Source organism: Eurytemora carolleeae, unplaced genomic scaffold (assembly GCF_000591075.1).
Source record: "Eurytemora carolleeae unplaced genomic scaffold, Eaff_2.0 scaffold1038, whole genome shotgun sequence".
Classification (NCBI taxonomy): Eukaryota; Metazoa; Arthropoda; class Copepoda; order Calanoida; family Temoridae; genus Eurytemora; species Eurytemora carolleeae.
This window is the reverse complement of record NW_019396997.1, coordinates 97,990-112,516: the sequence shown is the minus strand read 5'-3', so window position 1 is coordinate 112,516 and position 14,527 is coordinate 97,990. Positions and strand designations below refer to the sequence as shown.

The 14,527-nt window shown below is 34.7% G+C and overlaps 1 protein-coding gene across 3 annotated transcripts; it reads left to right on the top strand.

The window, feature by feature from the left end:
• The first annotated feature begins 451 nt into the window (after window positions 1–451).
• On the top strand, window positions 452–7,088 carry LOC111710899 (uncharacterized). Of its 3 annotated transcripts, none has more exons than XM_023485088.1 (4): window positions 452–558; window positions 2,146–2,467; window positions 4,228–5,523; window positions 6,364–7,088. In XM_023485088.1, exons 2-4 carry the CDS (start codon window positions 2,154–2,156, stop codon window positions 6,521–6,523), a joined length of 1,770 nt encoding a protein of 589 aa, XP_023340856.1. In that variant the 5' UTR covers window positions 452–558; window positions 2,146–2,153; the 3' UTR covers window positions 6,524–7,088. The 3 variants fall into 3 exon arrangements, with proteins under 3 accessions (XP_023340856.1, XP_023340855.1, XP_023340857.1); XM_023485087.1 differs by having other exon boundaries at window positions 461–693; XM_023485089.1 differs by lacking the exon at window positions 452–558 and adding an exon at window positions 700–805.
• Window positions 7,089–14,527: the final 7,439 nt, after the last annotated feature.

The following is a 14,527-nucleotide window of genomic DNA, read 5'->3' as shown; positions in this document are numbered from 1 at the left end:
TTCAGATTATAGCCGTTAAAACTGTCATTTATATAGTTGGAAATGGCCGTTCCTAAAGTTTTAATTCTTCTGTCGGAATAGTAGGAAATGTAAAATTTTGGAATGGTCCGGCAGTTCGTTCTTCCTCACTGCCTTTATGCATAAAAATTCAGCACTGGGACCGTGTCATTTTATAATATAGGATTAAATTCTGGAATGGACCTTGAGCCGCACCGCCCCTTCCTCGAGGGTTGGCCCCCTGCCAGCTGGAGAGAATGTACTCTTTAGTTTGAACCCTGGAATAACAAATAATTTAGAATAAGTCTTTTGTTTTAAAAATCAAATGAACCATTAGAATGTATATGAATAAAATAGATATACGATATGAATTATTTTTAAATATTGTTGTTTATTAGGAGTTCCAGGGCCCGAATCCTAATCTCTAACGAAGCCAGGGACCGTTCCTATGTTTCAGTTGGTTCCAAAATTTTCGTCTGCCGGGCCGATTCAACTCTGGAAACCTCATTCGTGCTTCGTCTATTGTACAGTGAACACGTACTTTTTCACAATTAGTGAGAGGTTAGTTATTAATTGTCTTGTGCATCCTCTAAATCTTCCCCAAATATTATGAACAGACAATATTTGTCAAAAAGTTATAAAAACGGGGGTGTTTGAGGGTCTCACCGTGTTGCTAGCGCGGCATGAATACCAATGGTAAGAGCTGACCCTCTAGTGAAAATTAACTAATTAACGTGCTCTGGACGTTTTATGTTAATTTGTTATTAACCCTGTTTTACACAATGTTGCTTTTTGGCATTATTCTAAGGTAGTGTTTTTAGTCTGTACATTCCAGTAGATAGTAGATAGAATTATGCTGTTACATTCATTATCATATATATGTCTATTCTGAATTTTTGCATTTTGCTTTCATGCAATGTTGTATGAAAAGAAAATTTCATATTTATATGCAAGTTATCGTCGACACACATTCTGGTATATTCCTAGTATTGACCCCACATTCTGAAAAGACCCATATTCGAGGACTAATAATAATTTACCAATTGTTTAATAATCTGATCTTAAAATATTTCAACTAGTTCTGCAGATATTTTTTCTGCATTTTCCCGGATTTTTTATATTCCTGTCGTTAATTCCTATTTTGTATATTGTGATTCATAAGGAATGGACTAAGTTTACATTCTCTCCTCCACCCCCCCTCCGGCCTTCGCAATTTTTTTTTAATTTCTTCATATCGTATATTTTTTGTGGATTTTACACTGGAGAGGTTCATTTTAGAAGACGACATTTAAATTCTTCATATATCCCATTGTTTTTCTTGATTCTTGAGTCAAGTTTAAATGTTTCAAATTTTACCTTTTAATTAATATTTTCCCAACATTTTATACACTAAGGGTTTTTTGTTCCACATTAAGTTGCCTTTATAGCTCCAGAAATCCTTTTTTTCAGTTCGAAAGGTTATTCAGCTTCATCTTGTTCCATTAATAAAAAGGAATTGATCCCTCTGGAAATTCGTTAATCACTGGTCTAAACTCTTTTACAATAGCAGTTTCCATTTTCCGAAAATATGAGCAAGCGATGCTGTTTTTTGGTCCTAGACATATATTTTCAAACAAAATTTTGATATAAAATGCATTTCACAACTATTTTAACCAGGGTTGGTATTACAGTAATATCTCAGGGGGGAGGGGGTCCCAATTTTTTTTGAGTCGCACCCCCTAAAAATTTAACAGAAAGCAGTAAATTTACAGTTTCTTATTTATCATTACATTTCGAGATGAAACATTTAGGGATTACCTTTCAAAAATGAAACATTTTTATTGAGATCGATTAAGCAGAAGTATCTTATGAAATGAACAATTAAGTCGCTGTACAAATCATAATTTGCATAGGAATTTAAACTGTTTATCAATTAAACGAATCTTGAATTTCCAGAGGGGGGCGACCCCCCTCCCCCCCTCCATCCAACTCCAGGAAATTAAAATTACGTTGATAAATTATTGAAGCTAAAAATTGACTCTGTTCAATGAAAATTTCCTCTTTCTTTAACCCGGTGAAGAAAATGTGGGCCTACAAAATCAGTAAATCCGCAAGTTCCAAGAAATCCGCTAGTTGTGAACAAATCCGCTAACCATACCTTTGTTTCAGGTGCTCAAATGCCAGTAAGAGAAGTTAAAGAAGAAAGGCACGACGAAGCAGAAATCGCAGAACTTGCCAAAAAGATAAGAGCCGCTAATAAAGCGAAACTTGCCCAAGCATCACTTTTACCACACCAGATCACAGGACCGTTGAATATGGCGCGCCCCGGTCAGCCGACCATTCAGCAGTTCTTCAATGGAAACAAGGAGACAGCAACAAATGGAACAACAAAGATAGCAGATAATACTGAAAAACATGTTGACGAAGAATCTAAAAAGGGCCGTTTTGGTTGGTTCGACATTGAAAAGCAGTTTCTACCTTATATTTTTAGGTAAAAAATATGAAATAAATAAATTTTTTATTTTGATAGGGGTTTGCAAGTTGTTAGTGCTTGATAAGAAGAAACATGTTAGTAAATAATCACATGTTAAAGGCTTTACACCATACAGAAAACAGAAAAATATAAATCCATTTTTTTTCTTGCCGAGGTAGTGGTCTTAAAGTGTAAGTGCGAAGCAGAAAAATCGTTTTTTTGCACTTGAATTCGCTAATAAATGACAAATTTTCAAACAACGTAGTTTTTCAAAATGTTGTCGTTCAGAACCGTTTTTGGAATTCCAAAATTTTCTAGCGGCTACAAAAATAAAGGTAAAAAAAATGTTGGGTGGTAGTTTAGTAAAATATATTACTATTTAAATAGAAAAAGAGCACCTCTGAACTAGTTTTACAGGGCCGCCCTAGCTGGCCTCGCTCTTGAACTGGACCCTGATTTGGTTCTTAAAACTGATGAGTTTTCCGCTCGGCAATCCAACCTTTCCAACAGGCTATATCACGGAAATTATCCAATAAATAAAGAAATTACAATATATTTGCATTCTTGATCAAACACACCTCGTATGTATACATATATGGGATTATTAAGAATTAATTTTTAAGGAATGAAAATCATATTAATGGGGTAAATATTTTCTTGCTACATGAGGGGGGGGGGTTCCTAAAGTTTTAATTCTTCTGTCGGAATAGTAGGAAATGTAAAATTTTGGAATGGTCCGGCAGTTCGTTCTTCCTCACTGCCTTTATGCATAAAAATTCAGCACTGGGACCGTGTCATTTTATAATATAGGATTAAATTCTGGAATGGACCTTGAGCCGCACCGCCCCTTCCTCGAGGGTTGGCCCCCTGCCAGCTGGAGAGAATGTACTCTTTAGTTTGAACCCTGGAATAACAAATAATTTAGAATAAGTCTTTTGTTTTAAAAATCAAATGAACCATTAGAATGTATATGAATAAAATAGATATACGATATGAATTATTTTTAAATATTGTTGTTTATTAGGAGTTCCAGGGCCCGAATCCTAATCTCTAACGAAGCCAGGGACCGTTCCTATGTTTCAGTTGGTTCCAAAATTTTCGTCTGCCGGGCCGATTCAACTCTGGAAACCTCATTCGTGCTTCGTCTATTGTACAGTGAACACGTACTTTTTCACAATTAGTGAGAGGTTAGTTATTAATTGTCTTGTGCATCCTCTAAATCTTCCCCAAATATTATGAACAGACAATATTTGTCAAAAAGTTATAAAAACGGGGGTGTTTGAGGGTCTCACCGTGTTGCTAGCGCGGCATGAATACCAATGGTAAGAGCTGACCCTCTAGTGAAAATTAACTAATTAACGTGCTCTGGACGTTTTATGTTAATTTGTTATTAACCCTGTTTTACACAATGTTGCTTTTTGGCATTATTCTAAGGTAGTGTTTTTAGTCTGTACATTCCAGTAGATAGTAGATAGAATTATGCTGTTACATTCATTATCATATATATGTCTATTCTGAATTTTTGCATTTTGCTTTCATGCAATGTTGTATGAAAAGAAAATTTCATATTTATATGCAAGTTATCGTCGACACACATTCTGGTATATTCCTAGTATTCAACTGATGGAAATTATTCTTTTAAAAATTTCTTTTGAGAATAGAAATATATTAAATTCTCGAAACTAAATTCAATTAGAAAACTTTTAATTCTTGAAATTATGAAAATTTTTGATTTTGATGAACTTGTTTCAACGAAAATTAATCAAATTGTATTCTAGGTATGCTACAGAGAAGTTCACAAGCGTTAGAATGGTAGAACGAAAACTCCTGAATAGATATCTCCAGGTTCTTCCACAGGAGGTGAACTCCTGCACCAGTATTAGGAGTTATTATCTGACAGATAACGAGAGCAAACTACTTAACGAGATAAATCTTAAGCACACAGACTGTACCTTCGGGAAGGAGGCATTTACTAGCAAAGATCTTGTTGTTCGATTAAAGGACGCGAAGGAGTTTTATAAATTTTTGGATCTTTGTCACAAGAAACTAGTTCAGAAGAAGAGTAACGCTAGTGACCGTTGCGGATTTTTCCGAATCAACGGAGAGTCTGTGGTTCCTTACACTGTCAAGAACGGAACCAAATATGTGCCACTTTTTTACTTTGAAGGGGAGACAGACCATTTGAAGCTCAAGAGCGAGGAAGTAGAGGGCTGGGACTTGGCTTACTTAAAGTTTTGTTGCAAGGTTCAGGGTATCAGATCAGAACTCTTCAACAACGATATCTGCAAGGTGGTGGCACTTGATGAAATCAAAGGTCATTTCCCTCAGGGAACCACCTTTGAGGACTACTGGCCGGCCAAGGGAAGTATAGAACCTGTTTCATCTCGTAGTGGAGTAAGTGGAGGAAACTGGACCCAGAAACCACCTGGACAGCCCGTTTCTAAACCTTTAACTCCAGCAGTGCAAATGCAACCCAACGGAATCTCAAGTCTAGGACAGCTTAACGCCAGTGCACTCAACGCTGCATATAGACTTCCCGGTGTCGGTGTTGGACAGCTTACAGCTTCACAGTTACAGCAGCTACAGCAGCTCCAAATACAGGGACTAGCTTCACAAGGAACAATGTCAAACCAACAGCTGCAACAGTTCCTTAGATCCGGTATAATTAACAACCAAGCAACAACACAGCAACAGCAACAGGGACAGATAAACAGAACACAACAGCAGTTAAACTTTCCACAGGGTGGCCTACGGGGTTCAGTAGATATGGCAACTCTTGCTAGACAACAGCAACAAGCCCAATCTCAGGCCAAAGGAAACAAAACCTTTCCAGGTAAACTCACTCAAATCAAGGAGTTTCCGATGGAACGCTCAAATCAACCTCCGTACAAGCTTCAGAAGGCGCTGATTGATCAGAAGATTGTTCCCTGCATCAATGTTCGTCCCTACGTGTTCCATGATCTCATGATGACCCTACCTGACTTCGTGAAGAACTTCTTCCCTGACCTACCCTTGGAGAAGTGTCGTGACATGCTCCAGGAGATCTTGAAAGTCGTCCTCTACAAAGGAAATACGTGAGTTTTATCAGATTATATAAAATAAAAAAATTATTATGAATTATCAACTATATAAGAATGCGTCGAAAAATTATCGATGAATATTGGTAATATCCGAATGATGCGTTTGGAATAAAATTGATTTTTTCAACGATCCGAGTTGAATGTTGCAACTTACTGAATTTGTATGGAGGCTACGTTCTTCGGTATGAGTCGTTTTTAACAATTTTCTCCTGACAGACGCAACATATAGAAGTAAGATTAATAGCAATCATAAGCCGTAAGTCGCCCCTTTCATTTTTCGCGAACACTCCCTTTAACACAGCTTTAAGAGGGGGCCTTCGGCTGTCGTATATTAAGATATAGAAAGCCAATCGATAAAATTTAGCAAACCAGCTTATTTTTAACTACTTTTTAACATTCCGTTTTTCAGTGCCATATTTCTTATAACGACTGGTTTGTGTACCTCATTATCACCAGTATTTAATCTAAAATCCATCTTTCTGTAACTTTGTAAATTTGGTATACTTAAATGCGACACAAATTTTAGGCTTTTTTTCAGATACCAAATTTATTGTTCTAAAAATCTGTGACATTTATTTGACCCCCCCCCCCCCGCTCAAAAATAGGATTGCGAAATCTTGCATGAAGGCCTTATATATTGCAAACTAGTGCGTGATGTATGCGGCACTATTCTAGATAATCGTGCTTTACTTTGCAAGTTTGGAACCGGCCTAAATATTGTCATGTGATGGGTTTCTTACTCTGGTAAACCACAAATTAAAACTGAAGTTTCGACACATACTTTTTCTTTATCCAGCATCATATACTTTTCAATAATTAGTATTTTTTTTTCAGAGGCCATCAAGAGATCTTGAGACAGGAGGGGAAATGTCAGGTGTACGACCCTGTGCCTCTTGTTCTAGTAAAGGATATAATGACCTACATGCCGCAGATCAAGTATATGTTTGCCAGCATGATCACCGAGCCCAACGCAAAGCGTCAGCGCGTTAACTAGCAGTGGGACACGGCGCCAGGATCAGGATTGCTGGGGCTAGAAACTACAGGACTGTTGGGACATCTTCCGTCCTCAGTGGGACAGCAGAATCCTTTTGTTCAAAACCAATGGGATTCAGATTTTAAGTTCTTTTCCGAGACCTTGTCCCAGTTGGCAGCAAACTCGAGGGACAACGTATCCCAGCTCTCTGTTGTGTCCCCGTTTAGTGGATTTTCCGCCACACCTAGTCCTTCCCTGGGCCCCACCCCCAGTCCTTCCTGTCCAGGCTCCAGTCCAGGTCCAGACCTGGACCCTTATCAGTATTGGTCCTTGATGGGACTTGATTCTACTAAAAGTTGAAGTCCTCGTGAACCCACAAACCAAACCCAGACAATACACAAAGAAAATTTGAAAATGTGTTTAAGAACTACAAAAATATTGATGCAAGGCTACGTGTACTCTGTACTCGTGCTGTAGGAGTTGAGAAGAGGGATATTGTAAAGGAGAATGCATTCTTGTCACGTTAATTAATTAATTTAATACTAGCGATTATTCATTATTAGTAATAAAATTATAAAAATATTTATTTTCATGAAGATTGACTGATGGTGGTGTTGACAATAACAAAAACTGTCCCCTAATTATTGTCAACCTGTTTCTATGTTCTTGAGAATCAATATTTTCTAGATTCTAATAATTGGACAAATTTCTAATCGTCAATCAAAATCAATAAAATAGAAAGAATAAAAAAAGTTTCTTTAGAACACATGGGATGATGGGGGGGGGGNACGCCTCTGGTTTATCTTTTCAGTAGTAGTAATCAAAAGAAATTGCTGTTAAATTACCAAAAGTTGTAGCATCGGGTAGGGTACACTAACACAATGGTCGATTTCTGCCCGCGTTCTTGAACATTTCTTATTTTACATTTATCAATTAAAATCCAAATCTTCGAACGAATTTCTTCACATCTCCGGGAATATCGAAAGTACAAAAAAGTCGGACCACATTTTGGAAATGCCAAGATTTGGAGGCACTAATGATTATTAACCCAATAATTTTACTTCCAAAATTATAGTTTACGAATAAATGCCGCAAAGTATTTCATGGATCAAAGACGACCCTCAATTCGTCTTGCCATTGTAGCCACTGTCATGATTCTTGGGACATGATAAGAAGTTTTTTAAACTACACACACAATTTGAATTAAAAGTGAACTTTAAATAAGAGAGATCTATTTTTTATCTAAATTTCACAATTTCTTGAAATATCTAAGGTCTACGACATCGGGTTGCAAAGATATAGGCATTGTGTGACAATCGAGCTCAACTCCTTTTTGGTTTGTTGTTTAAATGATGTGCTCTCTTCAGGGTTGAGAGTACTTCATGCAGTTATCTCTGATTTTTATCACATTTAGTGAGTGACTTTTAGTTTATTTCTTAAAGAAATGGTCTCAACCAAAGTATGACGTTTTTCTTTATTTATGTATCCGTCCGACGTTTTTAATACTCCGATTTTTGTCTCAGTCCGACGTTTGTAAGTCCGACGTCATGTACTGGTACCGTAAGATTGTATAAAATTTGTTAATCTTCATATAAAGCTGCAATAGTTATGCACAAGTTTAGGACTTAGTGAAATTTAGACAAACAAAAAGTTTAAGTATGACTCTTTAATACAACATGTTTATGTAATTGTATCATCAAAAACTTATTTATTATTTACATTTACATGATATGTACACTTTGAACTCCCTTTCAGGCTGAAAGGGACTGAACAAATTCATACCGAGAGATTCTCTAAATTCCCCTCTAATATATATTCTATTCTCTATGACTGTGTTCTATTGGACTAAATTTTATTTTCCCGCCAGGAATATTTAGTACGAATGATCATTAGTGCGATTGATCTGGAATACTTAAAATATTTGTTCAAACGAACTATTTTTTTCTGTAATTATTAGTGCAATTGAACCAGGGGCGTATGAAGGGGGGGGGGCGCTCTTTTAATATTACATCTGCTTGCATTACCCTTCCTCAGGCAATCTACATTCTACATTGCATTGCATTGCATTGCATTGCACTCACCAAAACTAAAAGATTAAGAAAAGAAATAAAATATATTCACAACAATATCCTTCAAAGCTTTGTCTGATCAAGTATTGCATTAAACATCCATGTTTCCCATTTTGGAAACTGATTATTTTTATTTGTGGTTTCTCATCGAATAAAAAAAAACACTTTAAAATTTTTTCAAAAAAGGGGTTTTTAATTGCGGGGGGGGGGGGTATAAAATATATTCACAACAATATCCTTCAAAGCTTTGTCTGATCAAGTATTGCATTAAACATCCATGTTTCCCATTTTGGAAATCTGATTATTTTTATTTGTGGTTTCTCATCGAATAAAAAAAAACACTTTAAAATTTTTTCAAAAAAGGGGTTTTTAATTGCGGGGGGGGGGGGGAATTCGATCTTGAACAAAAACAAAAAAAACACAAAATGATAAAAAAATTATTTAAAAACTTCTTGAAAAAAAGTGATGTCAAATGATATGTCATTTAACATAAGCGATTTGCAGCAGTGACGTTTCTTTCTTACGGGGTAGCCACTAGCCAGTCCTAGCCGCGGCGCTTGGCACCCTAGCCTTTATCTAGCCGCAGCGTTCGGCCCCTAGCAATATCCTAGCCACAGCGCTCAGCCAAGAAATAATCTTAATCTACCCTCAAATAATAAAATTACATCACGTGTACGTGATTTAAGTCTAAAATACAGGGTGTCCCAAAAAACTAGGGAATTCAGTGAAGAATTCGATATCGTCTTTGTTATGAATTAACATTGTAATACCTAATTTCAAAAGCCATAATATTATTATGTCTGCTAGAGTTTATTTTATGAAAAGGGTAAAAGACTGCAAAGATGTGTCTATAATGTCTCCGCAAGATGAACAGTGAATACGGACAAGTTTACTCTGTTTGTATACTGTAATTTTCTTGTTTTACTAAGTACAACCGGTTGCAGTCAAAACATAAACAAACAAAATGTAAACATAGCAGACGAAACTCTTACAGATTACAGCTTTCTCAGTAGGTATCACTATACTAAATCAAAGAATTATTTGAAAAGACGATATCGAATTCGTCACTGAATTCCCATGTTTTTTGGGACACCCTGTATATACTTAAAAACTTCTTGAAAGGAAATTTAAAAAAAAAAAAATAGTTTAATTGCACAAATATTTGTTCAAAATGACTATAGTCCTTTTGAACGTTAGTCCAATCGATCATTATGTCCAATTCGTCTTATTGATATGACGTCACTTTTTAACGTCTCACAGGCAGAGCATGAAAGTCGTCTTTCTATAAGTTTTTATTTTAATAGAAATAATTCAATTTAATGGCAATGTCCATAATTACTGATTAGAATGGATGTATCAAAGATGCAAGTTTTTATGTTATTTTCCCTTAGTAAGCAGGCCATGGTAAGGTAGTTTTGCCACCTAATTTGTTGGTCAGAACTCAAAACTCAAAGGAGTCGCAGTGTCGGACTCGTCAGACCTTTATGCAGGACGACTTGAATGTCGTCTTGATTTTTTATATAATTTGCTGCGTTTATTTTTCAACCTAATTTTAGAAGTAAATTTCTAGAGATAATAATCACAAAATTTCCCTTGTCCTGCCATTTCCAAAATGTGGTCTGCCTTTTTTGTGCTTTCAATATTGCCCGAGATATGAAGAATTTCGTTCAGATTTCGACAATTTTGCTTTTATTTAACAAAATTGAAATCTGAACCAAACTCTTTATATCTCCGGTAATATTGAAAGCACAAAAAACGCAGACCACTTTTTGGAAATGCCAGGGCTAGGAGAATTATGTGATAATTGTTTCAAGAATCATACATGTTAAAGTAGATAGAAGACTAAATGTCACAAATAAATTCAAATACCAAAGACGACTTCCAAGTCGTCTTGCTATTGTCATGTTTCGTGGGACACCCTGTATAAGAGCTGTCTTCCTTCGGTTTACAATTCCTTTTTTTCAAAGCTATTTTGTAATTGATAAATCATAAAAATTCAATTTAAATATATTTAGATAAAACACGAATATTTTCCAGCTTTAAATTATAGTTTTGCTTACGTTATATAAAACGATATTTTAACGTTTTTATTTGTTTTGTTATAGATTTAACTCTACAATGAGAATCATCAAACTATGTAATAGGAAGACGACTGTTAGACTCAAGTTTTGATTTTAATAAATCAAATGAAACAGAGCAAAAGTGTAGTGTAAGAAACCATTTCACTTGGTTACTTGATTTTCAAGTTACTGCAGGTAAAACTTGTTGCTCTATAACAACATAAGATTGTGAACCATACCCCTAAAATTACCCTGTTGTAAGGTCGTCTCTGACAAACTGTACCTCCGTTGGACCCTCCGTCTACTTACCAAACCAAAAATTTTCAAGGCTTTTGCGTAAATATAAACAAAAACCTCATGGAACTTAACGTGCATTAAAAGAACCAATTTAAACATAATTTTCAGTGAATCATTTACAAATAAACAGTGTATGGCCGGTAGAAAAGAGTGTTTCCCTAGCCAATTCACCTTATTTCCCTCTTTCGAGTATTATCCCTTTTGTTCGGCTCACAAAGATACACACAAGATTGCTGCAAGTAGTCAAATCATATTCCACAGTTTTATGGGTCTTACGACTCCCTGTATGTTTAAATTTTAATTTGCGATTGAAAAAAAAAATATGCTTAGCTGCACTGCAGTTAAAAGCATGGGCCGACCATTGTTATAGGTCGAAAAATGATTTTTGTGACGTCTATTTTGTTCAACTTTTGACATATGTATGTTAAAAATCTCAAATCTGAATTAAATTTGAATTATATGCTATTAGCTGGAATCAGTTTTTCATGACATTTCAACTTTGGCAGAATTGAATAAGAAATTTGCATTGAATACAGAACAACTTTTGTTTTATATTCATTCATTTGTTTGACGTTTAAAAATTCGAGGGCGGTTTCGGGGGTTGGGGATGGGGGGGGTGCTTGGCAGTCCATTACCACCCCTCAGTGAAATTAGGGGGGGGGGGGGGGGGGCCCACTGGATTTTTACAAAATTATTTTTCATTTAAATTATAATTTTTATTTATATATGTATAAATAATAAAGTCTACTTAAAAGTGACAATAAACATATATATATATCCTACTCCATAAAATACATTCGTGATAACCTAAATTTTCCGCTATGCTATACTCGGCGAACTCGGCAAATTAGGAATATGCGCATTAGTCAAAACTTATCAAATTTTTATCGACCTCTGAGTCCTATGAGGCTCTGAATATTGCTCAATGCTCTCATTGAACATGTCATCTATTTTACCACCGACAAGTTGCTCAGTGTTCAACTTGGGAAGAATGACGATGCACCCGAAGAAACTTGCCTCAATTTCGGACATCAGTGTTTTAAATGCTCTTATTTCAAGGATTTCAAGCGACCCAAGAAAACAAAATTATTGTAGATTGGAATAAATTTGAAGATATTTTTTTTTATTTTTATTCTATTTTGAATAAAAATTCCATTTTTTACTTTCAGCCTTCTATTGGTTATTTTTAACTCTAAAAACAAACTTAGAAACTGCTTGCAGTCTCCTGCAAGAGAAATAAGCATGATTTAAGAAAAATAGCAGGAAATAAAAATAATTCTCCCTTCATAAGAATAATATGATTATGATATGCATAATGTTAAAGTATATAGTTCAATCAATGGTATTTTTTATATCGTTTTAGATAAATAAATGGATTTTTAAGACGTTTGCCTACCCCATACTAAAAAGAAACTGTAAATTTTGTAGGGTTAGCCGTTAGGGCGTTAAATAGAAAATTTTTAGTAATTTAGAGGTGTTGGGAGGAAATTTTTTTTTACAAGATTACAGGGGGAGGGGGGGGGGTAAATTTGATATATCTATCTTAAATCCTGAAACCGCCATTGTAAAAATAATGCATAGATAAATCATTTTTTTATGATTTTCTGTTAAAGAGTCAAGTTGGAAGTAAATATACATCTATTGTGTTGCACTTGATACACATAAACATAAAAATAAAAAAGATGGATTATCATTACGTATGACACAATTATTCGTACGTCAAATATTTTATTGTTACATTCATATTTTTCTTTATACTTCGTAAAGAATAAGAGTTTAGACAGGGGCGTACTGGGGGGGAGGGCGCAAATATTAAAAATAAAATTTCATTTTTGCCCTTAACTAAAAAAGTTTCATTAAATTTCAATACTGCCTTCAGTGTAAATATATATTTGATATCATTATTTATGATACAATATGTATCGTTTCTTTGAAGATACAGATATATATATGTTTAAAGGAACGTTTCCAATTTCCATCTCTATTTTTCACCCCTTGAAGCTCACTCCGTCTAATGTCCACTGAAGAAAATTACATAAATAATTTATTAACACTTGTAATATGGAAGTGTGTATATGATCAAATGGTTTACATAGTTTAAAAAGGTATCAATATTTTTTCAAAAAAGGAGTTTTTAAGGGGAGGGGGGCACAACAAAAAAAGATTTGTGCGCTAGCGCGTGCAAAATGTACCCCCCCCCCATACACAAATGCTCTCGTACGCCCCTGGGTTTGGGTACAGAGTATATAAATATATCAGCTCTACCTGTGGAGATCTGAGGTAAGTAAAAAAAGAACAAATATGTTTGATAGAAAACATGTCACTCTGGACTCAAATATGAATATAAATGAAAGACATGTCACCTTAAAAATAACTTTTGAGGGGTCCCTCCCTTCATCAAGAGGGGACCCCGCCATAACCAAGGCTTGATTTATGAAATTAAAAATTTTGATAAATTTTCTTTTCGAAAAAAACCTGGAAAACTATCCAAAATGCATATTTTCACGTTATTTTTTCTTTTTCTTTCTTTATTCCCCCCTCCCCCCCATTTCTTTATGCTACGCAATTCAGCCTGGGCCTTGGGAAACAGTTCATCCTGGAGAAACTGCGCAATTTCTGAATATGTAGGGTGCACCGTTATTTGTGATAGCTTCACCTCAGAGTATAAGAAGGTCGGGCTAGATAACAATTTAAAACTTTTGTATGTAAATTGTAGATTGAAGTCTTTTATGTACTCAATCACAATTGAAGAGTTATTGAAAGGGGGACAAATGTTTTGAATTTTAAAGGGACAGGCTATGCAAGGTAGATGAACTGAGTATGGAGTGTTGTGGACAAATTCTTCAGGATTTATTTGAGAAATATAAAACTTTTTAAAGATCTGTAAATACTGTAAATACGAGTTTGAGCGCAAAGTCGACGTTCTAATACGTACTTTTGGGTGGATACGTTTTCAGAATCGGTTGAAAAAAAATTGTCAATAAATTAATGCTAGAATCAATTATTTCGTTTTCATTATTATATTGAATTTCTTATTTTCTTTGAATTTAATTTGCAGATTTCTTTACATTCTTCTAATTTCGTCTTTTCAATAATAATTCCAGAAATCTGCAAAAAAATCTTTGTGAATAATGAGAAAATAGAAGCTAATAATTGAACAAGATTACTTATTTTGATTATATGATTATTTTTTTATTTTCTCAACCGGTTCCTAAACAACTAATTAGTTTACTGTAGAATTTATTTTTCTTCTATATTCTTGCCCATGTATAAAATAAAAACGTAGATAAGATAAGATAAGATAAAGTTTATTGCTAAAATAAATGTATCTGTATACAGATAGAGTTTACAATCACAAAATTGATGATTATATTAACAGTACAAGTATAAAGCAATTAGGTGGAAAATAGCTCTTGGCTGTTTTGATTATTTTTTCCACCTAATGTTAGTAATAATAACAAAATATTTCAATTAAATAGATTTAAGGAGAACGATTAGAGATCAGGGTGCGAATTTATCATATGCAAAATAGTTTATACATAAATTCGAATAACTAGAGTTTAAAGTAATTTTCAGACATGTACACAACAAATATCAAA